Source organism: Thalassophryne amazonica, chromosome 18, assembly GCF_902500255.1.
Source record: "Thalassophryne amazonica chromosome 18, fThaAma1.1, whole genome shotgun sequence".
NCBI classification, from domain to species: Eukaryota; Metazoa; Chordata; class Actinopteri; order Batrachoidiformes; family Batrachoididae; genus Thalassophryne; species Thalassophryne amazonica.
In genome coordinates, this window is record NC_047120.1 from 58,124,527 (window position 1) to 58,149,409 (window position 24,883).

General features: G+C 39.9%; 3 protein-coding genes and 1 long non-coding RNA gene across 6 annotated transcripts in view; 1 reads left to right on the top strand and 3 right to left on the bottom strand.

Annotated features, from left to right (window-relative positions):
* Nucleotides 1-4,948, top strand: part of wipi1 (WD repeat domain, phosphoinositide interacting 1) — a 25,130-nt gene extending 20,182 nt beyond the window's left edge. Inside the window, exons 11-12 of the mRNA XM_034193563.1 lie at nt 1,134-1,273; nt 4,511-4,948. Of these exons, the coding sequence (XP_034049454.1) occupies nt 1,134-1,273; nt 4,511-4,623 (253 nt within the window). The 3' untranslated portion in view covers nt 4,624-4,948. The remainder of the gene's footprint in view (nt 1-1,133; nt 1,274-4,510) is intronic.
* Nucleotides 1-14,483, bottom strand: part of LOC117530687 — a 20,551-nt gene extending 6,068 nt beyond the window's left edge. The window contains exon 1 of the long non-coding RNA XR_004566422.1: nt 13,649-14,483. This is a non-coding gene — a long non-coding RNA (uncharacterized LOC117530687). The remainder of the gene's footprint in view (nt 1-13,648) is intronic.
* LOC117530686 (beta-1,3-galactosyl-O-glycosyl-glycoprotein beta-1,6-N-acetylglucosaminyltransferase 3-like) lies at nt 11,812-13,577 on the bottom strand. The gene has a single exon (XM_034193564.1). It carries the CDS (start codon nt 13,340-13,342, stop codon nt 12,068-12,070), a length of 1,275 nt encoding a protein of 424 aa, XP_034049455.1. The 5' UTR covers nt 13,343-13,577; the 3' UTR covers nt 11,812-12,067.
* Nucleotides 14,484-18,113: 3,630 nt separating the features above from the next.
* arsg (arylsulfatase G) overlaps nt 18,114-24,883 on the bottom strand; it is a 32,274-nt gene continuing 25,504 nt past the window's right edge. For all 3 annotated transcript variants that reach the window (XM_034193651.1, XM_034193650.1, XM_034193649.1), the window contains 6 exons: nt 24,662-24,852; nt 23,965-24,045; nt 22,706-22,814; nt 22,007-22,127; nt 21,819-21,909; nt 18,114-19,090 (listed from right to left, as the gene is read on the bottom strand). In XM_034193651.1, coding sequence (XP_034049542.1) covers nt 18,810-19,090; nt 21,819-21,909; nt 22,007-22,127; nt 22,706-22,814; nt 23,965-24,045; nt 24,662-24,852 — 874 coding nt within the window. In that variant the 3' untranslated portion in view covers nt 18,114-18,809. The remainder of the gene's footprint in view (nt 19,091-21,818; nt 21,910-22,006; nt 22,128-22,705; nt 22,815-23,964; nt 24,046-24,661; nt 24,853-24,883) is intronic.

Here is a 24,883-nt window from a genome sequence, read left to right on the forward strand (position 1 = left end):
AAACTAATATAACAGCCACCACCATTTTACATCCGTTGACTCATAGCTTAAGCGGGGCAACTTGCAACTGCATATTGCAAAAAAGTTTAACTTGCCAGGAAATGTGCACTGTAAAAAAAAAAAAATTCAGTTGTTTTTATGGAAACATTCTGGCAGCTGTGGGTACCAGGGGAATTCTGTAAAAATTACAGTCAATAAGTAAATGATTTTACATAAAATATGTAATTTTTATAGTTTAAACCTGTTGTAATTTACAAAAAAATTCAAAACTGTAATTTTAATGGTCCTTTCCTGTTGAATTAGCAGTAGAATTACATAAACAGACTAAATTTTGTTCGTCATGTTTAAAAGTATGTCATTGTATCTATCTATCTATCTATCTATCTATCTATCTATCTAATTAATTCATAATTATTACAATGCGAAATAAATCTTTATTTTTGCATGTTAATAATTACAGTGCAAATATATGGAACAGATACACTATTAATTGTCTATTTAGAAGATAAAATCTCTGGAAAATGTCACCTTATGTTTAAATCTCCTCAAACCCAAAATTTACAGTATTTTACTGTATTTGTGAAAATTCTTATTTGTAAAGTCTAAAACAATAGTAAAATTCAAATTAACAGAAAAAAACATTATTTTAACTGTGTCATTTTGTAATTTTAACTGTATTGTACAGTTTTTGGGATTATGGCTTTTCCGCGTTTAAATTCTACAATGGTATATGATTATTTTAAATGAATTTGTATTATTAAATTCACAGTTCAGTTTCATTCCACATTTTACAAATTATTGCTGTAAGTTAAACACTACATTGTTTTTTTTAATGTGATTTTTGGCATGAGTTCCCCATTAATTTCACAGACTTTTTTTCAGTGTATGCATGCACTTGTGTGAATATTTCATTTTGCTGGTTGGGTCATCATGAATTCAAAAGTAACTTCATTGCCATTGAAGTGAGGAGTCCTTTTTAAACTTGACTTACTGTTGTATTCTTTATGAAACATCAAAGGCAACACCGTGCTTGATTCCAAATCTGAGTGAACAGGTTTTTGAAGTGCTTTCTCTGAAAACCCTCCAGTGACCAGCTTTAAAATGTAATGGTGGTTAATGCTTTATTGCTGTAGGTTGTTTGACACCAGCGAGGAGCAGGTGGAACAGAAAGAAGAAGAGAATCCAGACGATGCCTCACTCCAACCTCCCAGCCAATCATACGCTGCCACTGTGGCGCTCCCTTTTACCCCGCCCTCCTCCGCCACGCTCATAGGTAAATGTAACAACAAATAACGATTACGTAGCCATGACCAACCGATGGGTCTGTAATGGATCATACTCTTGAACATTATAATGGATTCTTCTGGCTTGCACCAACTAACAGAAAATGTTTTAAAATTTCAGGAAAATTAGTTGTCATCAAGATTACACATTTTCCTGTTCAACAATGATGAAAAAAAGCCACTAAAATGGACTGGAAAAATTTTATTTCAAGTTCCACAGTTTTCAAAAATGTTAATTTCAGGAACACAACAAGCCAGCTTCTTCCGTCTGTACGGCAAAATCTTCCGCATCCTAAAACTGAAGAACTATAAAACTCCCCAATCAAAATATTTATACATTAATACTGGAAGGTCAAAGATCTGCGTACCAAAAAATCATGCTTTTCTGACATTTAGAAATGCCTTTATTACTGAATTTAGGGTTTCAATTAGGAAACCACACATGCTCACATTGCCCACTAGATGGTGGCAAAAGCTGCTCAAATGTGTGGCAAGGTCTCGAAAAGTTAACGTTTGGCAAAAATAAGATGGTCTGACACCTAAAAATCAACTTACAGTTGTGTCCCTTTACACAAACTGAAACTAATTGATAAAATTAAGCACAGTAGTCCTTGTTTTGGCACAAAACAGACACTCACACACTGACACAAACACACACACAAAACCTCCACACTGAGACAACTGCATCACTGTAAAACTCAATGAGTTAGTTGATCTCAAACCATTTGAGGAAACCGATTGTCTTAAAGCATTTGAGTTTGCCAACTTAAATAAAATAATTTTCAAACATGTAATTGTTAATGTTTTAGTAACTTAACAATTTATAGTTAATTAAACTTATGTAAATCTAGTTTATGTTTTTCAATAAAAAAGTGACAAATAAATTTCTGCCTAAAAAAATCTGCATTACATTTTGGATTTGATTTTTTGATGCATTCTTTGGTTTACTTGTTGTGTCTGCGTTGTGTTGTTATGACTCCGTCCATTCCCTCTCCTCGGGACGCGAACTCAGGATCGGATCCTCTAACCAGAAGGCTAAAACCCAGGCCTCTGGCCTTGTGACCAAAGAATGCTTTTGAGCTGTTGGGAGTGAGGTTTACTAACTACACTCAACAAAAATATAAACGCAACACTTTTGGTTTTGCTCCCATTTTGTATGAGATGAACTCAAAGATCTAAAACTTTGTCCACATACACAATATCACCATTTCCCTCAAATATTGTTCACAAACCAGACTAAATCTGTGATAGTGAGCACTTCTCCTTTGCTGAGATAATCCATCCCACCTCACAGGTGTGCCATATCAAGATGCTGATTAGACACCATGATTAGTGCACAGGTGTGCCTTAGACTGCCCACAATAAAAGGCCACTCTGAAAGGTGCAGTTTTAACACACAGCACAATGCCACAGATGTCGCAAGATTTGAGGGAGCGTGCAATTGGCATGCTGACAGCAGGAATATCAACCAGAGTTGTTGCTCGTGTATTGAATGTTCATTTCTCTACCATAAGCCGTCTCCAAAGGCGTTTCAGAGAATTTGGCAGTACATCCAACCAGCCTCACAACCGCAGACCACGTGTAACCACACCAGCCCAGGACCTCCACATCCAGCATGTTCACCTCCAAGATCGTCTGAGACCAGCCACTCGGACAGCTGCTGAAACAATCGGTTTGCATAACCAAAGAATTTCTGCACAAACTGTCAGAAACCATCTCAGGGAAGTTCATCTGCATGCTCGTCGTCCTCATCGGGGTCTCGACCTGACTCCAGTTCGTCGTCGTAACCGACTTGAGTGGGCAAATGCTCACATTTGCTGGCGTTTGGCACGTTGGAGAGGTGTTCTCTTCACGGATGAATCCCGGTTCATACTGTCCAGGGCAGATGGCAGACAGCGTGTGTGGCGTCGTGTGGGTGAGCGGTTTTCTGATGTCAATGTTGTAGATCGAGTGGCCCATGGTGGCGGTGGGGTTATGGTATGGGCAGGCGTCTGTTATGGACGAAGAACACAGGTGCATTTTATTGATGGCATTTTGAATGCACAGAGATACCGTGACGAGATCCTGAGGCCCATTGTTGTGCCATACATCCAAGAACATGACCTCATGTTGCAGCAGGATAATGCACGGCCCCATGTTGCAGGGATCTGTACACAATTCTTGGAAGCTGAAAATGTCCCAGTTCTTGCATGGCCGGCATACTCACCGGACATGTCACCCATTGAGCATGTTTGGGATGCTCTGGACCGGCGTATACGACAGCGTGTACCAGTTCCTGCCAATATCCAGCAACTTCACTCAGCCATTGAAGAGGAGTGGACCAACATTCCACAGGCCACAACTGACAACCTGATCAACTCTATGTGAAGGAGATGTGTTGCACTGCATGAGGCAAATGGTGGTCACACCAGATACTGACTGGTATCCCCCCCCCAATAAAACAAAACTGCACCTTTCAGAGTGGCCTTTTATTGTGGGCAGTCTAAGGCACACCTGTGCACTAATCATGGTGTCTAATCAGCATCTTGATATGGCACACCTGTGAGGTGGGATGGATTATCGCAGCAAAGGAGAAGTGCTCACTATCACAGATTTAGACTGGTTTGTGAACAATATTTGAGGGAAATGGTGATATTGTGTATGTGGAAAAAGTTTTAGATCTTTGAATTCATCTCATACAAAATGGGAGCAAAACCAAAAGTGTTGCGTTTATATTTTTGTTGAGTGTACATATGCACAGCGACACCTGCTGGCCTCCGTTACATGAACTCAATTAAAATGCACTGGAAATACACCAACACTTAAATGCCCCAAAACTTTAAATGCACTTAAAGGAAATGAGTTGTTATGACAATTCATTTTTGAGTTAGTTTAATTAATGGAAATAAGTGACTATAACTTTTTTCAAAGTTTGTGTTACATTAACTTAATTATTGTATTAAAATGGAGTGTTCGGGTTTAACAGTGACCCCATGGAGGGACCCATCATTTGACTCAAATTTTATTCAGGGGAGTCATGCCTGTTGCCATGGCTAAACAAAAGTAGAGAAGGCCACTGTCCCATCAATCAAATTCTCAACTAATCTTATGTAGAACCTCAGAAAAGGACTTGAAAATGTAATACTCTATTATCAAAAACTGCTTTCATTGACTTTTACTCAATATCATTAATTGCAGTTTTAGAAAGTATGATTTTGATCCATCTATAACTCACACCTCTTCCCCAGGATACTCTGAAGATGGTGGCGCTCAGAAGGGCGAGGTCATCCCAGAGCATGAATTTGCTGAGGGCCCTGTCTGTCTAGACGACGAGAATGAGTTTCCCCCAGTCGGCAACTAGTGTAACTGACCAAATGCCTTCCTGAATCCTCCCACCTTGCACAACACCCAGATTTGTTACACGTTTCAAGCATGGAGGATGTTAAAATATATGTTCCAGATGTCTTGAGACTTTGTGGCACTCTTACCCTACTCAGTGTATCTTTACTGGCCTCAGGTCCAATCTTACCAGAATGTTTAGTTGCATCCTTATGTTTCTGTACTCTGCAGCCCTTTCATGTTTTTAGTGAATAAATGCACAAACACATACTCTTGACTAAAGAATACTTAGATCATTTGAGGGTTGAGCAATATTTCTGGAATATGCACATGGTCTTCAGAAAAAAGTCAATTTGGATTTTCTTTGAAAATCTTTTATTGAAATGAAGTACCTTAGCTTGTAACTTGTGTCAGTTATCTATTGCAACCGTCCTATTGTAACCTAATCTGGCATACAGAACACAGTTATCAAAATCACTTACCTAACATGGAGTTATTTGAAGAGAAAGCTATAGGATTTCTTTTTAAAAAATAATTGATTTTCACTCAAAAACATTAAGGGAATTACTTACATAAGATGGTGGATGATATTGGATATTGTGGAAACAAGCTCAATGTCTGTCTTTGTTTGTTTGTTTGTTTTCATCTCTATAGATGAGTTCAGGGTCCCCTGGTCCATTTCGTGTGTGGAGTGGTTCTGGTTGCACGGTAACATGACTTCGCATGGTGAGGCGGTATTTCTTCACAGTTAGCGGGAAATTAAGGACCATTTGGAACGGGAATATCAATGTCACATAATCTGGGTGTGATTCATCCCAGGATTTGAAAAAAAATTATATACATACACATTAACTTACGTTTGAATGCCTCTGAAGGGCAGCACAGTAGCTTAGTGGTTAGCACTGTTGCCTCACAGCAAGAAGGTCACTGGATCATTCCCACTTGTGGCCTTTCTGTGTGGAGATGACATGTTCTTCCTATGTATGTGTGGGTTCCCTCCGGGTGCTCCTCCCACATCTAAAGACATGCCGGTTAGGTGGATTGCAAACTTGAAATTGTCCGTAGGTGTACATGCAGGTGTGAATGTGTTTGTCTATATGCGGCCCTGCGACAGACTGGTACCCTGTCCAGGGTTATACTCCGCCCCACATTGTATGTCTGCTGGGATAGGCACCAGCCCCCTGTGACTAGGGTTGCCAACCGTCCCTTGAAAAACGGAATCGTCCCTTATTTGGAAATAAAAGTGTGCGTTCCATATTGACCTGAAGCGGGACGCAGTTTGTCCCGTATTTCTGTGAGAATCAAAAAGTCTGTAAAATGTCAGTGGAATTGACTGGCGCTTTATATGGAAACTTGCGGTAAATTTGATCCCAGCCTCTCTCCTGCTTTTCACCAATGAGCTGACAGACACGAGTTGACAATACAGAATCACTCTTATCTCATTGGTCGAGGGACATCCGCTCGCAAGAAGATACCGACGTCATGAGCCGACGACGGCTGGACGACAATAACAAAGCAGCATGGCCGATATCAATACAGACACTGGCACTGCAGATATGCCTACAACAGCAATGTCTGTAATGTCGTTACTCCTCCTCCTAAAAAAAAATAAAACAAACAAAAAAGAATGCAAAAATACAGGGGAGAATGAGAAAAGGAAAATGGCTGGGTGGAAAAGGTGCGCTATAACAGTATTGTTTACTTTTCAGACTTTATTTTTTGCACTTTTTATTACACTAAATGTGTAAATGTGCACTGTTACATTGTTTTGGATGATGCAAATTTTCTATTGTTTTTTTTTGGTTAATTTATACAATTTTAAGTTAAGCAATAGCACTACAGAGATTTATTTTTAAAGAAGACAGAATGCTCATATTGAAATTGTGAGTGAAAATTTATTTTGCACTAAAAATAAATTGCTAAATAGTAATTTGTTTTCCATGTGTTCATATCAGAACAAATGCATGTATGCATCTACCTAAATTCAGGGTCAAGTCAACAGTCAAATGGTTAAAAATCGTTTCACACAGACGCTGGGAAGGGTGAAGGCAATGGTCAGTCGGCCAGTCGGCCCTGGCGGTGAGGTGTCCCTTATTTATTTTTCAGAGAGTTGGCAACCCTACCTGTGACCCTTAATTGGAGTAAGTGGTTGAACATGAGTGAGTGAGTGAATGAATGCCTTTGGTGATCACATTTGCTGGTTTGCGTTTCTTTTCCTCATGTGTGACGAGCAGTGGCGCATTTTTGTTATTTACAACCTTCGAGTCGACACGGAACCACTCCAGGCATGCAGGGGATGATGGGACCCTGAAAGAAGGTGTGGTGGGAATCATATTAGCTAGAAATGCCACATTATTTAATAATTTTAAAAAAGAAAACTTTGCCCCATCTATGAAAAAAAATTTGTCCAAAACAGATCAATATTTGTGTATTTCACAGTGAGTTGCTGGCGCTGTAGCTACCATGGCCCAGTCACTGCACAGGCTCTCAGTGCTAGCTTATGGTGGTGACTGCTATATTACCTAGCTATACCACATAACTAAATTAAAATAAATAAATTGCCCTACCAAAAGATAAAGTATTTTACAAACATATTAGGTGAGTTTGCAGTCAGCAGAAATGCAATACCAGATAGCACAAATCCTTTCATTTAATTGTTCATATTAAGTAGCAGCCACACCAGCTAGCCAGTTACCCCTACCCTTGTCACAGCTAGCCTTCTGTGCTAACATAGGTAGTGTGTGTGTTTCAGCAAATATCTAATACCAATATATACAAGTCATACACAACAGAACACCTTACAAACACTTGTATCAGTTAACAAAACCCCTGAGATCACTGTGCAAGTATTTATCATATTTAGCTTTTATACAGCAATGTATAGTATTTTGAGTTCATGAATTTTCCACATTGGTATTTTTTCATGAATGATTGTTGCTTGGAGTAGCTAATGTTTCTTTCAGAAGGGCAGGCTGGATGCTAGGCAAATATAAAATTGTAAAAGCTGCTGAATATGTGTGACGGAAAGATTTATACATGACAATATGAACACTATTTTTTATAACACGGCTTAAATTGACTTAGCCGCTATTATAGGCAACTGACACCAGTTAACATATTTCAGAAACGTAGTGCTCCCTCAAATTACTAAAATGGGTGGAATTATTAAACCTGGAGCACAGATAGCAAACCAATGTTTTTATTGGTCTGTGTCATGAAACCCTATCAAGCATTTCAGGAACAAGGGGGTCCCGGCCCCATTTATTTTCTTCACAAAATGAAATAACATCCGTGACAAAAGCACATTTAAGAATTCCACTGTTAACTACCACGGTTAAACCTCACCTCTGCATCTTAAATCCTAAAATAAAATTTGTCACAGTCAGCAGCAATATAGCACCAAGCTAAAGTAGAGGCATTCTGATCTGTAGAATTTGTAGAGAATCCAGAGGCCAGATTTACCAAAAACCTCTTAAACAGAGTCTTAGCACCCTCTTCAAAAGATTACAAATCTGCGTTCTTCAACAGTATTTTCATTAAAAATATTTTAATCAATATTAGTCTTTTTGTTTTTACTTTAAAAAAGATAAAAGTGTAACTCACAGTACTTATATGGAACCATTTGGAACAAATCTTGTTTTTTTTCTTTTGTTTACTGATGCTTAATTACAATTTTGCTTAATTACAATTACAAGACCTTGCTAGCTATGGTTTTGACATGTGACTATGACCTCTTGAAAATAGTTAAAACCTAAGAGTAAAATGTAAAACATATACTCTAAAAAGGAACTGCTGTCTCAATGAGAAAAATTGATGTAACAATTTGCATAGATTTTTTTTAAAGCTATTTCATCTTAGTAATTTTAACATTCAACTGAGTTAATGCCACAAGACTTCTCTAGTTAAGTTGAAATAAGTTTAGTTAAGTTGGAATAACTTCAAAAAATCTGCAAATTGTTCCATCACTTTTTCTCGTTGAGATAGCAGTTTATTTTTTAGAGTGCACATATTTACCTTTGTTATTTTAGAAAAAACAAACTCAGAAAATCTGCTTTTAGCATCCTTGAAGACATCTGAGAATTTATGCTTCGAAGTTCTGTTCAAGTCAACCCACCAGCTGGTCCTGCAACATTTTCAGCTAGAATTATTATTATATTGCTATACCTCTTTCAGAAAGGTGTTTTTGTGAATTAGTGTCAGAACTTTGGGAGTTTATCAACAGGCATTAAACATGTCAAACTTCATGAAAGACTTCTAGTGATACTTTTAATTCATGACAGATCCACTGAAAAAGAGAATTGTTGGGGAAAAAAACCTAATAAAGAATTTCAGTTAATAGCACTCAATGAAATGAGGTTGCTCCAAATGAACATATCAAGTCATACTCACACCAACTTGTTCACTTTATTTGGACAAACTCAGTTCATTTGTGTGTTACCAATTGAAGCAGTTTTTCAGTTTTCTCTTTTCAGCCTGACAATTATTATGGAATTTTTAGATGCACAAGTGAAAATTGCATTAGCCACAGATGATGTTAAAAATATAACTTGATCATGTATAGGTCTGTGTGGGAGGAGCTTCCATCAACCCAAATGTGAAAAACACAGTTTCAGGTCTTTTGAATGTCACTAATATCACAAAGAGTGTTCATTTATGACATGATGCTGAACATGTTAACATGTAAGTCACGTTTTTACTTGAGGCATGATGTATTAAATATTCTTTTTAAAATATATATTCCACATCACTGCAAAGACCTATCATGCATAAATATTAATGGAGAATTTTTACTTTGTGTAAAATGTGTATATAACATTTATATGTAGTATTATTGTATTCAGTAACATGGTGGTGAAACCTTTGATTTGCCAATAGGTGGCGCTGTTAGATGTTGCTGCATTGAGCTGTTGAATACAAATAAACCGTGAAAGATAAAATATGATTTAATCTTTGTGCTGTGATTGCATAACAAATGAAAGGCATCAGAGGGCCGATGCATACACTGAACACTCTACACACCATGATCGGGTGGAGCCAGGGGGCGCACTGTAGCTCCCCCTGGATTAGCCCTAGGACCCCCAAGAAAATAATGGCTTATTTATTATTTTGATTTAATTTCATCCCATGTTTTTAATGCCTTGCCCACACTGAAATTGAATTTTCCTTATACACTCAACAAAAATATAAACGCAACACTTTTGGTTTTGCTCCCATTTTGTATGAGATGAACTCAAAGATCTAAAACTTTTTCCACATACACAATATCACCATTTCTCTCAAATATTGTTCATAAACCAGTCTAAATCTGTGATAGTGAGCACTTCTCCTTTGCTGAGATAATCCATCCCACCTCACAGGTGTGCCATATCAGGATGCTGATTAGACACCATGATTAGTGCACAGGTGTGCCTTAGACTGCCCACAATAAAAGGCCACTCTGAAAGGTGCAGTTTTATCACACAGCACAATGCCACAGATGTTGCAAGATTTGAGGGAACATGCAGTTGGCATGCTGACAGCAGGAATGTCAACCAGAGCTGTTGCTCGTGTATTAAATGTTCATGTCTCTACCATAAGCCGTCTCCAAAGTCGTTTCAGAGAATTTGGCAGTACATCCAACCAGCCTCACAACCGCAGACCACGTGTAACCACACCAGCCCAGGACCTCCACATCCAGCATGTTTACCTCCAAGATCGTCTGAGACCAGCCACTCGGACAGCTGCTGAAACAATCGGTTTGCATAACCAAAGAATTTCTGCACAAACTGTCAGAAACCGTCTCAGGGAAGCTCATCTGCATGCTCGTCGTCCTCATCGGGGTCTCGACCTGACTCCAGTTCGTCGTCGTAACCGACTTGAGTGGGCAAATGCTCACATTCGCTGGCGTTTGGCACGTTGGAGAGGTGTTCTCTTCACGGATGATGCGAAGGAGATGTGTTGCACTGCATGAGGCAAATGGTGGTCACACCAGATACTGACTGGTATCCCCCCCCAATAAAACAAAACTGCACCTTTCAGAGTGGCCTTTTATTGTGGGCAGTCTAAGGCACACCTGTGCACTATTCATGGTGTCTAATCAGCATCCTGATATGGCACACCTGTGAGGTGGCATGGATTATCTCAGCAACGGAGAAGTGCTCACTATCACAGATTTAGACTGGTTTGTGAACAATATTTGAGGGAAATGGTGATATTGTGTATGTGGAAAAAGTTTTAGATCTTTGACTTCATCTCATACAAAATGGGAGCAAAACCAAAAGTGTTGCGTTTATATTTTTGTTGAGTATACAAACTTTTTCTTTGTCATTTTCAAAAATGTTCCATTCAAGAACTAGAGCACCACACTCATAGCGTGCAAACCTCTGCCAACACTAGTTTCCAGTTCCACAAATTTTTCCTTGGAAAATTTTTCAAGGCCAAAGTTCTGTTAGAAGTGGTTTTTCATAAGCTAAAATGTAATACAAAATATAGATCAAAAGGGCTTTTCAATGTTCCTCTAAATCCGCAATACGGATCAGATGCGGATCAAACTTAGTCTGTTCATTGAGATTATCAGTTTGCACGTCACTGTCACAAATGAGTGACTGAGGCACTTTTGATTAAGATATAATGCAAAAGTACATCAAATGGGGTTTTCAATATTAAATTCAAATGTCCACAAAATCTACAATCTGGATCAGATCTGGATCAAGGCGCATTGGGCTGTTATGAAGACAAGAATGTTAGGTGAAAAATTTCCTCCTCTGCCTGCCATTGAATTTTTTCCCTGAGGCTCTAGGCTAAATGTGTGGGTGTGTGGATATTTGTATTGAACAGTAGCCTAGTTTTGTGTGTGATTTTGTTAATTTTGCATGTTGTCAGTGTCTGTCATAGATGACAAAGCTGCTATGTGTGTGTGCGCCGGTGAACGTGACAGAGGTGTAGCAGAGAGCCGTCATGACATGAGCCCCCCCCCCATAGCACCTGCAACAAAAAAAAAATATCTCTGAAGCCGCCACTGACATTGTATATAAACATACAGGGAAAAAATCCTGAGTGAGGGAAGCCACCAAGAAACCCCAGACAATTCTGTAGGAGTTATATGTGCCATTGCATCATATGTGTGCTCGTTTCTGAGAAAATATATGGTTTTCTCATAAAAAAAGTGATGGGGGGGCAGGTTTGTTAAACCTGGGGCAAAATCAATAAATTAATACATTTTTACACTGAGTCCGTTCATCATTAAAATTTTATTAATCCTCCCACAATCACAGAACTATCTTACCACAACATGTCCTCACAATGAAACCATGACGTTTTCAGTTTATTTATACACCATCAAAACAGGAAACACTCATGTGAACGTGTGCAAAAACTTGCAGAGTAACCAGTTGATGAAACGTACCAGCAAAGAGAGCACAACGTGCTTGACAGGTCCAGATGAGAACAAGACCGTCTTTCTGTCTGTTAGACGTAAGTGTACAGTTTTAAAAGTGGAAAGGTAATGTTTTCTGACTGTCTGTTAAAGCTTTGAAATACAGGACGGACTCCAGACATCGAATGACAACATCATCAACCTCTGAATCAAATTTATTTGCAAGTAGATGTTGTTGTTTCATGAGCCATGTGATGTCACCGAGTCCATAAACACAAACTTCTCTCCTGATAATCCCCCTGCATGGAGGGTACAGGGCTCTGTCTTTCATGTTTCCTGTAAAAGCATACCACTTGACTGCCCGAGCAATGGCAGTCACGTCATACACGTCAAACATTTTGTTTGCTGGCAGTGACCCGGGTACAGAAGGCATCCTCTGTAAAGTGGCCCACAAGTACTCATCAGGGCTGTACGTGTCCTTCCCCCACTCTAAAAATTTCTCAACACCCTTGTCCTCCAGAACATGTCTCACAAAGTCTCTTGTGACCACAAAGTAGGCACTTCCACAGGAAATGGGGGTGTTGATAGGAGGAGGACTTTTCTTCTCATTTGTCCTCATGATGGTCTTGTTAGTAATGAAATGATACTCCCAACGAGGTTTCTTGTAGTCAGGAGGAACAGTAGACTCCATGCTGTTCCTTCCGTTGAGGCTTTTCATTGCTTGAACCATCTGTCTGTTGGTTTTGATGGGGAAGTCTGTCCCGCATGTGTTGAGCAGGTACTTCCACTGGACGTGTGAATCCATCAGATCTTTCATGCAGTTGAGATCCGCCTGCACGCGATACCACGACGCGTACACCACGCTCTCTAATTTACTGGCCACAAACACATTGGGGAAACAGGAAACTATACCTCTTACAGCTTTCTTAAAGTCTTCTGAGGACTTCTGGTCCACATGGACGCAGTAGATATTCTGAGGAGCATACACAGCTCGTAGAAGCCGTTCAAACATTTCGATCTTCTCATGGATCACCATGGAGTAGGCGATAGGAAATTCTTCTTCCTCCAGGCTCAGAGGTATTTTGATGAATTCCCTGTTTTCGGTGTAACTCCGACAGTCCTTTGTGGCATTGATGTAGAAGGTTTCAGGTAAATGCTCTCGTCTTCTGGATGAAAGAAGCTTTTCCAAGTCAGCTTTATTGTCTGGTATTTCCTCCATAATGACAGCTGAGCACCGTGGCAGATCCAAAGAGTACTGCTCCGGAATTCTGAGCTGAGCCAACTTCTGCCTGTCAGAAACAGTTTGCCACAGACCAAAGCAAAGCACGACCACGACCATGAGGGAAAGGGTCCTACACCACCGCTTCAAGAACCGATGAACAGCCATTCTTGTAGGTCTGTTCTAAAACACGTCTGCCACCGTTGAGAGGTGTAATCCTGCCTTTACTATTCAGGTGTGAGAATAAGAGGAATGTTGTTTTGCAGCATATCACTTGTGTCAAAGCAATAAGACTTGACCTGTGTAACACCTGTTGTGCAGGTAGCAGAAAACAGTGAATGGCTTTTTAAACTCTGACAGGAAAACAGTTCATGAAAGAAAACAACTGTTGTCCTTTCGGCTGCTCCCGCCTTGTTTGGGGTCACCACAGCAGATACAGCCAGATCCGCATTGGGTATTTGGCACAAGTTTTACGACAGATGCGACTCCAGTTTTAACTGGAGAGGCACCCACAGCCGCTGGTGTTCCGAAGAGGTCTCCCATCCAAATACAAACCAGGTCCCACACTGCTTAGCTTTTGAGATCTGACAGGATTGGGCTTATGGCCCGGTCACACGGCATACGACGACAGCTGAACGAAGGGAATAAAGCCACAAAGTCACAAATCGTCGAGAAAAGGTAGACGAATGAGTTTTCACTTTTCCCATCACTGAATAGCCTGCGAATCAAGAACGCAAAAGGAACAAAAAGGAACGAAAGAGGAAAGAAAGGAGAATGAAGCTAACATTGACCTCAACGCTCTAAACAAAATGTGCCTGGATCCACTGCTGGAGCAGTGTGTGTCTGCATCCTGTTCTGTGTTCCAGGACTCAGTGCTGAGACTGAGCTCTGTAGCGCCTGAGTCCTGGAGAAGATGCAAAGAGAAGCGTGCGATCAGTTTCACTGTGGAGATCTGTGCGCACATCAGTGGATCCACCTGCTCTGGTTGTTTGTCCAAAACAACAGAGGGATCATCTTCATCATCAGAATCCTCACTGTCTGGTTCAGACTCTGACGGCATGCTGAATGCTCTGTTTTGTTCCAATTAAAAAAAACTGAAGCGCTTGCTCAACATTCATAAGACGCCTCATTTTTACAAAACAAAAACAAAACAAAATATTTCTCAAATCTCTCAAATACCAAAACTCTAATCACTGTCTGTACGCCCAAAATGCACGTGTACTCAGCGTTTTTCGCGTGTCGTTGTGTTCGTAGATTTCTTTGCAGCTGCTTAAGTTTGCTTTTAATGTATGCATACTGTCGTGTGTAGCCCTTGAGGTAACTCCTGCCTACATTTTTTTTTCTTTGCTTCTGTACTGTATGAAAACCTTCAGCTGGTCGAACAAAACGCTAATGTTACAAAAACTAAGCAAACGATAAGAAACCGTCAAGAACGACAGCAAAGCAAAATACAAACTAATTCGTTCAAATTTTTCAACAGTTCAAAAATCCTGACGAAGCGCCAGCTGCAGGAACGGTACCCGGGGAGGATCATAACAAGGAAGCCAGTGAGAGAGGAAGAGGGCAAAATACACTGAGCTAGTGGAGGAGTGCCGGTGTCGGAGAACAAATGGTCCCCCCTAGTTTAACAGTTTGGCACAGACCAAAGCAAAGAAGCACGGCCATGACCATGAGGGAGAGGGTCCTGCACCCTCAAGAACCAAAGAATAAATCTTATGTTTCTCATATATTTTGTAAAAGTTAGCGAGAAATAAACACTTAAAATATACAAAATAAAGAGATAAATGATATAAAAGAAGTTGTAAATGAGTTTAATGATTATTTCTCAAAGGTGGGATCAAATCTGGTGGGAAATAAACCAATAGTAGAAGATAAATTAAATACAATTGTAAATACGGTCAATAGTATTTTCCTTGACAATGTGGAAAAAGATGAAATAAGGAATATTGTAAAAAACTGTGTAAGCAAAAGATCAACTGACTATGAAGATTTTGACATGATGACTGTAAAAAGTATAATAGAAACTGTTATTGAACCATTCACTTACATTTGTAATCTGTCTCTGTCAACAGGAATTTTCCCAGACGAAATGAAAATTGCCAAGGTAGTCCCGTTATATAAAAATGGAGACAAACATAACGTTTCAAATTACAGGCCAGTGTCATTGCTTCCACAGTTTTCTAAAATTATGGAAAAGGTTTTTGTGACAAGGTTGGATAAATTCATTGAGAAACATCATATTTTAAATAATGCTCAGTATGGATTCAGAACAAAACATTCGACAGATATGGCAATTATGGAATTAACAGAGAAAATATCAATAGCAATAGATAATAAGGATTATATGGTAAGTGTTTTTATTGACTTGAAAAAAGCTTTTGATGTTATCAATCATTCAAGATTGCTTCACAAGTTACAACAATATGGAATAAGAGGGATTGCACATCAGTGGGTAAAAAGCTACTTAGAAAATAGAAAACAGTTTGTTCAGATAAATAATACTAAGTCAGAATTGTGTAATATTATGTGTGGAGTACCACAAGGGTCGGTACCTGGACCCAAACTGTTTATTTTGTATATCAATGATTATGTGAATATATCTAATGTACTTGGTAGCATTTTATTTGCTGACGACACAACATTATTTTACTCTGGATCAGATATACAGGAAGTAGCACAAGTGATAAATACAGAGTTGGAAAAAGTGAAATATTGGTTTGATATAAACAGATTGTCACTTAATCTTAATAAAACAAATTTCATATTGTTTAATGACAGAGTTAAAAAAATGATGTCATTAAAAATAGATGGAATGGACATTCAAAGGGTAAAAGAAACAAAATTTTTAGGAGTTATGATTGATGAAGATTTTACATGGAAGTCACACATAAATTACATAAAAGGAAAGATAGCGAAAGCCATTGCTGTTTTGCATAAAGTTAAATATTCATTATGGATTATTAACATTGTACAATTCATTGATTGTTCCATATTTGACTTACTGTGTAGAAATCTGGGGATCAACATGTACAACTTATACACAACCTTTATTTTGCAGAAAAGAGCTTTAAAAGTGATTGGCAACAGTCGATTTAGAGATCCATCTAATCCATTGTTTATTAAGTATAGAGTACTTAAATTTCATGATTTAGTTGATTTGAAATTACTACAAATAATGTACCAAGCGAATAACAATACCTTACCAATAAACATTCAAAATATGTTTGAAAAAAGAGTAAGTAGTTATAATTTGAAGGGCACAGAAGTCTTTAAAAAACCAAGATTCAGAACCAAGATAAAGGAATGGAGTATTGCAGTGAATGGTGTAAAATTATGGAACAACCTCAACAAAGAAATCAAAGAATCAAGGTCGCTTAAATTATTTTAAAAACGTATTAAACTTGATGTATTTCGTAAGTATGAAACTATGAAATAAGTCAGTGGGCTGTGACAAAGCCAAAAATGTAATCTATTAATAATGTTTAGAATGTTTGAAGTTTAAAATGTAATCTATTAGGGATGTAGTCTTTTAAATAATGGTTAAAATTAGGAAAGAAGTCAGTGGCATGTGACAAAGTCATAGAAATGCAATGATGTCGATTGATGATGCTTTGCAAGATTGTATTGTAAAAAAGGGGCAGAATATATAAGACTTGTTCTTCCAAACTGCTCCTTTTCATTCAGTGGTTTGTAATGTTTTGTTAATTTTGCTTTTGTTTTTTCTGTTTTTTCTATTAAATGAATTAAATAAATCCTCAATAATAATAATAATAATAACTTAGAAATCAAAAAAATGCTGTTGTTGAAAGCAGATAACACCTCTGACATGATTTACAAGACATCTTACTAAGATGTTTGCGTGCACACCTGGAAATGCGCATCACGTAAGTGCGTCAGGTCACAAGTAATCTCAAAACCTGACACATGCACACACCCGCTTCCTCCAATTGTTTATCTGCATGATGGCGTTCGAAGGAAAAGACAATATTCACTGTGGAATTACCCCCCAGATAAATATGCTCACTTCATTAAAATGAGCTGTAATTTTGCAACATGTTTCAAAAATAAACCTACATTATAATGTTTGGATTTTAGCAGAAACTAAATTTTGTCAGTTTTGTGAAATTTGTTAAGGCTGTGCAGCTTTACGTGAAAAAAAAAATATGGGCACACAAAGTTTTTACCAAACTAACATATTGAAGATGATTATACTGGAAAAATATAATGCAATGCTAAAATACCATCGGCCATATGAGCATACATATAGGAAATGGAATGTGACCTTTTGACCTCTGAAAATAGGTCAAGGTTAACCATTTGTTTGAAGTTGGAAAAAACATAAATATGTGTTAACCCCAAAACGTGAATTAGCTGCAAATTGTGAATTATCCGCAAACCATTAATTGCAAAAAATATATCCCAAAACATGAATGAGAGTCTCACAAAATGTGAACGTAGGTCTCTCAAAATATAATAAAAAAAAATATGATTCATGATATATATTTTTTCAGTATTCACGTTTTGCAATTAACGGTTTACAGACAATTCATGTTTTGGGGATTACCAGCACTATATAAAAGTTCATGTCATTATTATTGCAATTCTTAAGGACAACGGCAAGATGATTTGAATGAGCTAACTGACGCTGCTAATTCTTCTAACACACACACACATACACACACAAAATCCACTCCGCTGTAAACCGTCTGGATACATGAAGAACTGATCAGATGAAAAGCTGACATGATTTTTGGCTGGACTGAGGAACTACACAAAGTCTTTTTTTTTTTTCTTTTTTTTTAATGTAAGTCCAAAGTCAGTGCACAGCATCACTGGACTACATGTCACAATTTGGACTTTAGCAGCAGTGAAACACCAAAATGTAAGTCCCTTTTCTGTTGTTTATAAATTAATAAAATATGAAATGACAAGGCGACAAGGCTCTATTTTAGCCGTTATATAAAACAAACAATGAATGTTTTGACATTCTTTCAGTGGAACGAATATTCGGTGAAAGCTTTCAACTCATGAAATATTCGTACCATTGAACTCATAAACATTCATTATTTGTATAACAATCAACTTTTTGGGCATTAACAGTGACACAAATTTGTTCCTTGAAAGCTAAACTGATTACCTTGTCCAGGAAGGTAATGCTTGTTGCTATGGACATGGAATAGGTGTAGACAGATTTTATGAATGGTTTTGGTGGGGAGCAAGAGATCATGTTGATCCAGCACAGGATCTAGAAAATCCCTCATTTTACATCTTAACTGGAGGTATGCACTCTTCTTCTAGTCTAGTTAGCCCCACCACCAAAAAAGTCCATAAATTACAGAAAGAATTTCATGTAGTCCCACCTAATCTTCCACTTTATCCCCCTCAACCCCCCAAAAAAGTGACTGACCTCACACAGATCTACCTCCCCCTCCCAATGACCTCTTTTCTGATAACTGACCAAAGTTTGACTGCTTTGCTCCCTCACTGTTTGCACAATGTTTTGGACTTAGATCAACAAACCAGAAAACACACTGTGCAAATAAACAACTGAGCACATCCAAGGGAGATATCTGCTTGTCCATGCGTGCGCCCCATGTCTCAGCGACCTCTGTGTATTAATATGTCGATTCCTCCATCAGCCCAGCATGCGGCAGCGGCAAACAGGCCGCATCGGGTCACAGCAGGGGAACGCCGACTCCTCTGTGCTGTAGTCTGCCGTGGACACCGATGGATCCGTGGCGATATCCCACAGCAGTTTTTCTCGCCTACGTGCGATCCTCTGTGTCACCATCTGGTATTCAGGTGTCCTGATGTCCAGGGGCATTTCCTCTGCTTTGTCACGCTCCAGATCAAATATCAGTGGCGGGTCATGGAGCTGCTGTCCTCCTGTGGCACCACCACAGGCTTCGGCTGCCCCTGCAAAGCCATGCCGTGGTGTGCATTAGCTTTGTGCATTTAAAAAGAATGCTCTCCGAGTCCGAATTTCACTAACAAGCCTAGTTCAAGCTCAGTGTTACTTTAGCTACACCTGCTCCAATCATGCATGTGATGATAATAATATTCCCTGCAAACAGCCCAGAGTCACCCAGCACAGGGCACACAAATCTCTGGGATATTATAGAAGTAAAGCCAGGTTTCCTAATGGATCTGGTGCATCAAAACTCACAAAAATGTAACACATTTATGAATTTATTGGATGTGTGCAAGATAAGAACATTTATTTATTTATTCATAAATTGGATTTCAACAGTCAAAGGAGCCACAAATGGAATTTCTGTGTCTCTCTGCTGAACCCAAAACAAGGCAGCCTTATCAGCTACCGAAGGTCAAAACAAGGTGTTTTGTTTTTGCTTGGTTTTCCTCCAGAAGGATTCAACAGCCTTGGTGAAGCATTTGGTTCCTCTCTTATCTGTCCTCTTGCCCTCCCCTACAGCCTGCTGTTGTCAAGGCAACTCCAGACTTTATGCACACACGGACACAGACAGATACAAACTCATATGCACACATGACGCGTGCCTTGGCGCAAGCGTCAAATGTATATGTGCGGTGACGCGTGCCTTGGCGCAAGCGTCAAATGTATATGTGCGGTTGTTTTAATTCTGATGTGTGCCATTATTACGTTCAACTAGTAATAATTGTGGATCAGCTGCTCTATTGTTTTGTCTGAGGTAATTATATGAATTGCCCTTTTACAGATCAATAAAGTTGTTTGAATCTTGAATTTAATTGTTTTTGATTTACTGAAAAACTGGAATTATTCGTGGTGTTTTCGTCAAAAAAATTAAATAAAATTGGTATGGGAGGGGTGGATTTTAGAGAAAACTGTTCTAAGTAGAAGGATATAGTCCTCTCAGGGCAGCACTGCGGCTTAGTGGTTAGCACTGTTGTCAGCAAGAAGGTCAAGAGATTGATTTCCACCTGTGGCTTTTCTGTGTGGAGTTTGCGTGTTCTCCCCGTGTTTGTGTGGGTTTCCTCTGGGTGCTCCGGCTTCCTCCCACATCCAAACACATGCAGGTTAGGTGCATTGGAAGCTTTAAATTGTCTGTAGGTGTGTGTGCGGGTGTGTATGTATTTGTTTGTCTATATGTAGCCCTGCAACAGACTGGTGTGCCCTGTGACTGCTGTGATAGGCTTCAGCCCCCCGTGACCCTTAATTGGAGTAAGCGATTGAAGATGAGTGAGTGACTGATACAGTCCTGATACAGTCCTCTCACACATGCAACAAAAAGTCTGCGGTTAATCGAGTGATAGGTCAGGTCAGGTCTAGGTACATTGCCATATCCACCACACTACGAAAGCGCCTTGAGTCCTGGAAAGAAACCACTCAAGTAGACATCCAGTCCATCCCCACAGACAAGTGAAATGAGGGTGTCCCCTTGTCCTTCACTGGCCACTGGGTTCCTCAGCACTAAGACACCAATTTGCTGGATTGTGCATAGTCAGATGCTCCAAATAGCCAAAATGTCATAGCTGGCATAACACAAAGTACCACCAAAGGACCCTCTGAAGAGACCTAGTACTAAAGATCCAGTCATCACCTTAGGTCACTGGTTAATGTCTAAGTCTCACACTCATACAGTACGACAGGAAGCACCAGGACCGTAAAGACTTGGACCTTCATTCTCTTGCAATGGAACCAACATTGCCAAACACCTCTTTCCAGGGCCTTCATGACTCTGCAAGCTCTTTCAAAGCATCTCCCAAAACAGGTGCAGGGTTATGTAATTTTAGAAATGCTCACAAAGCATTCATAAACCACAAACTATTTACAGATTAATAACAAGGCTGCCAGTCACTGCTAACAGACAACAAACACACAAAAAAGTGGACAAAACCAACGGAAAAAGGATATCACAATAATGCGATGACAGAGAGAGCGCATATGTCATGTATCATGTTAATGTTGGGGTTTTTGTTTGTTCCCTTTTGTGGCTGGGTGGTTTGTGTTTGGGTTTTTTGGGTCTGTATGTCTCTTATCTGCCTTCACTGTGCTTGGTGGGGGCGGTGCTCGGTGAGTGGGTCACGCCCTGTTCTGGGTCTTTCTACACTTGTTCCAGGAGTATTTAGACGCCACTTGTTGCACCGGGTGTTGCCTGATCGTTGTGCCCTGTGCCAGTGCTTCAAGCTCAGTACCACGTTTTGTTAAGCTGTCTCTTGGTGTTTTGACTGCCTGCCTGTATTTTTGTCTACGCCTCTGCCTGATGTTTCGGTTTTGGTTGCTCTTCTTGGACTGTCTGCTTGTGTACCGAACCTTGCTAAGCACCTCAGTAAAAGCCTCTCTGAACCAGAACTGTTCCAGTGAGTCCTGCATTTGTCTCCTGCCTTCCTCGTCTGACAAGCGTGATAGCATATAATACATGATGACGGTTACTTTTTTGTTGTAGTTGTGAAGAGATTGGACCCAACTTTTTTTTTTTTTTTTTTACTCTTTTTCTCTTTTTAACAACCTTCTTTCTCACACTGTTAAAATCTTCATCAGGACCCACCTAAAAACACAACACATTCACGACCCTCTGACCTCATTACTTTTCGACCAACTGCTGTACAAACAGACTGGTTTTGCAATGAAATTCTATGCAACGTTTGCTGCTCCAGCTCTTGTTCTGTGACAGTGTTGCTCCACAATAGGCCAAACAGAGAGTACCTGTGATGTAGTAGGCTTTGTACTTCCCAGTTCGAACTGTCTGCAGATCTCCGTATGTGCCTGCAGCGCCACTATTGGGGTGGAAGAGAAACTACAACAAAGGATGGCATGACATCAAATGGATAATCTGCACTGGTAAGAATACTCCTATAAATTTGATTTACAGTTGAAGATTTTTCTGTTTGTACCTCGTGACCCGTCTGTTCAAAGTTCAGGAGAATATTTGAGGCGTCAATGCCATCAAAACGTCTGTCAGATGGAGGTGTTACCCCCGCCAGGGACAGAAGAGTTGGAAAGATATCCATGCCACTGAAAAAACAGGAAAATAAAGCAATGAAATCAATTTGGCAATTATTCAAGGTTTTAATCATTTAGCCTATAAAATGCAAGAAAATACAGCTGAAGACAATCTGAGTAGCCCAAATATGCATGGATATTACTTGTATTGTCCGACCAACAAACTGATACCTAAATATTTTTATAGCTACATTGAATGCTAGATTCCATTTCTGCTGATAAACACCACTGAACCCTACACACTGTAGCTTTAATTTGTAGTGTTATTACACACATAACATATGTAAAACCTTACATTTATGAACCTGGGGAAAGTCTATGATTAGCTTTTTGCTTTAAGAAACAATCAACTATCACATTACTAGTACTTTTTGAAATACAGTCATCCAGGAAGGGGACACTTGACAAAATTGCAAAACTGGCAAGAAGGAGCAAACCCAACAAAAGAGAGTCAGTGAAAATTACTGTACAGCAAACATCCAGCCTTAAAAACTCCAAATGTTCCTCGGTATAAAGCAAGTGAACAGTCATACTGGGGTGAGGCTCAGTCCTTATGTCCACAATGATGCAACAAGCTGAAAAGTAATTACCTGAGCAGGGCAGAACTGGTGGAGTTAGCAGGGATTTTATGGGGCCAGTAGACCACGGTCGGAACCCTGTGCCCTCCTTCCCAGGTGGTCTGCTTTGCTGAGCCCCCGCCTCAAACACAAGCAGGACATTTAATAAGTGATTAAAGCAATGCAAGCCGTAAACATCCCATCACCAGAGATTAAAGTTTCCCAGAATTTACCAGGTTTGGAATGTGTCGTTATTTGCAGTGCACATTGTTACACTTATATGGTGCCTTTAACTGTTGACAGGTAATAAAGAAAACAAAAAGGACAACTTTGGGTGATTGTAACCATGGATGAAGCTAACCATTACCTAAACGTTAGTGGGTGACAGCTGTCAAGAGGTAATGAGCGACAGCTGTCACCCCCGGCTGTGTCCATGGCGGCAGCGCCCTCTCCTGCCTGAAGCCCGCACTTCAGGCAGAGCGCCCACTGGTGGTGGGCCAGCAGTACCTCTTCTTCTGGCGGCCCACACACAACATACATATGAGCCAATGGAAGACCCCATTATATTTTGGAGGTGATCCGGATCCAGATCCGAACCCGGATTCTGGATCAAGATTTCACTTTATATAGGCTTTGAAGGATTACGTCAAAACTACTTCACAGATTCTCAACCAATTTGCACCAGTTAGATATTAGGCCATGGAAGAAACCATTAAATTTTGGAGGTGATCCAGATCACGATCCAGATTCTGGATCATGTTTCACTTTATATTGGCTTTGAAGGTTTACAGTTAGCAGGATTAGTCAAAACTACTGCATGGATTTTGATGAAATTTCCAACACAGATACTTATTAGGCCATGGAAGACCCCATTAAATTTTGGAGGTGATCCGAATCTGGATTCTGGATCAAGATTTCATTTTATATACGCTTTGAAGGATTACATCAAAACTACTTCACGGATTCTCAACCAATTTGCACCAAAGATAGATATTAGACCATGGAAGACTCCACTGAATTTTGAAGGTGATCCGGATCATCAGAAATCTTGATTGCTCTTGTTTAAACAATTTACTTTAATTTTACCATTATTACTGTACTATGACTGATGCATAGATAAGTAAGTGGGTGGGTTGGGGGTATAAAACCTTGCTTTTTTCTTGTTTAAAAAAGTATTTTTTGGCGGGGGTCATACATGCAGGTTGTGGGGAATCAGTAGGGGGTACTCCATGGAAAAAATGTTGGGAACTACTCTCACAAACCATGCATGAAATGTTTCGCTTTCATTCTACCTCTGCTGCTCTGCCATTTTCCTGTGAAGGGTCCCACACTTCCTGCATACTGACATTTCTGCTCCCACGGGCCATTGTCACCTGCACGTAACATGCACACAGGGGGAGACATCATGACCTCATGCAGATAAGTTTTAAAATGTCACAATTCGTATTATGCTATATGAGGGTGGCACGGTGGTTAGTGGTTAGCACGGCTGACTCACAGTGTGGAGGTCCGAGCTTCGCGCCCGACCTGCTGCTTTCTGTGTGGAGTTTGCATGTTCTCACCATGTTTGTGTGGTTTCCTTCCACTTCCAAAGACATGCAGGTTTGGTGAACTGGTGAATCTAAATTGGCCATAGGTGAGAGTGAGTGTGTGTGTGAATGTGTTTGTCCATACTAAGTGGCCCTGTGATGGGCTGGCGTCCTGTCCAGGGTGAAACCCGCCTCTCACCCAATGATTGCTGGGATATGCTCCAGCCCCCTCCACCCCATTCCCCTGATAACCTTAATTAGAATAACCAGATATAGAAAATGAATGAATAATCCATATTCTGGGAATTAATGGTCTAAAGGTTAAAGTGGTGGGACAGACACCAGAGGATCCTCATTTCAAATCCTCATCCGACCAAAAAATCAATAAGGGCCATTGGGCAGGGTCCAATGTGGAACAGAGCGCCTTGCATGTAGCGGGTGGCACGATGACATCACACACCGGTGAACCAGATGAGAGTGTTGTCTCTGTCTGTTTCATCTGAAGTGCTCTTTATCGCCCCAACTAGGCTGTCCATTTCTCGCAGACTGGCGGCATACACTTTGCCGGGGGCTTGTGGTGGCAGGGGAGGAGCCAGTGGGACGTGCATGTGGGCTAAAGCGACATACAGCAAATAAGGCTGTCCTCGCTCCCTGCAAAAAAAGAAAAAAAAATTAAAGTAAA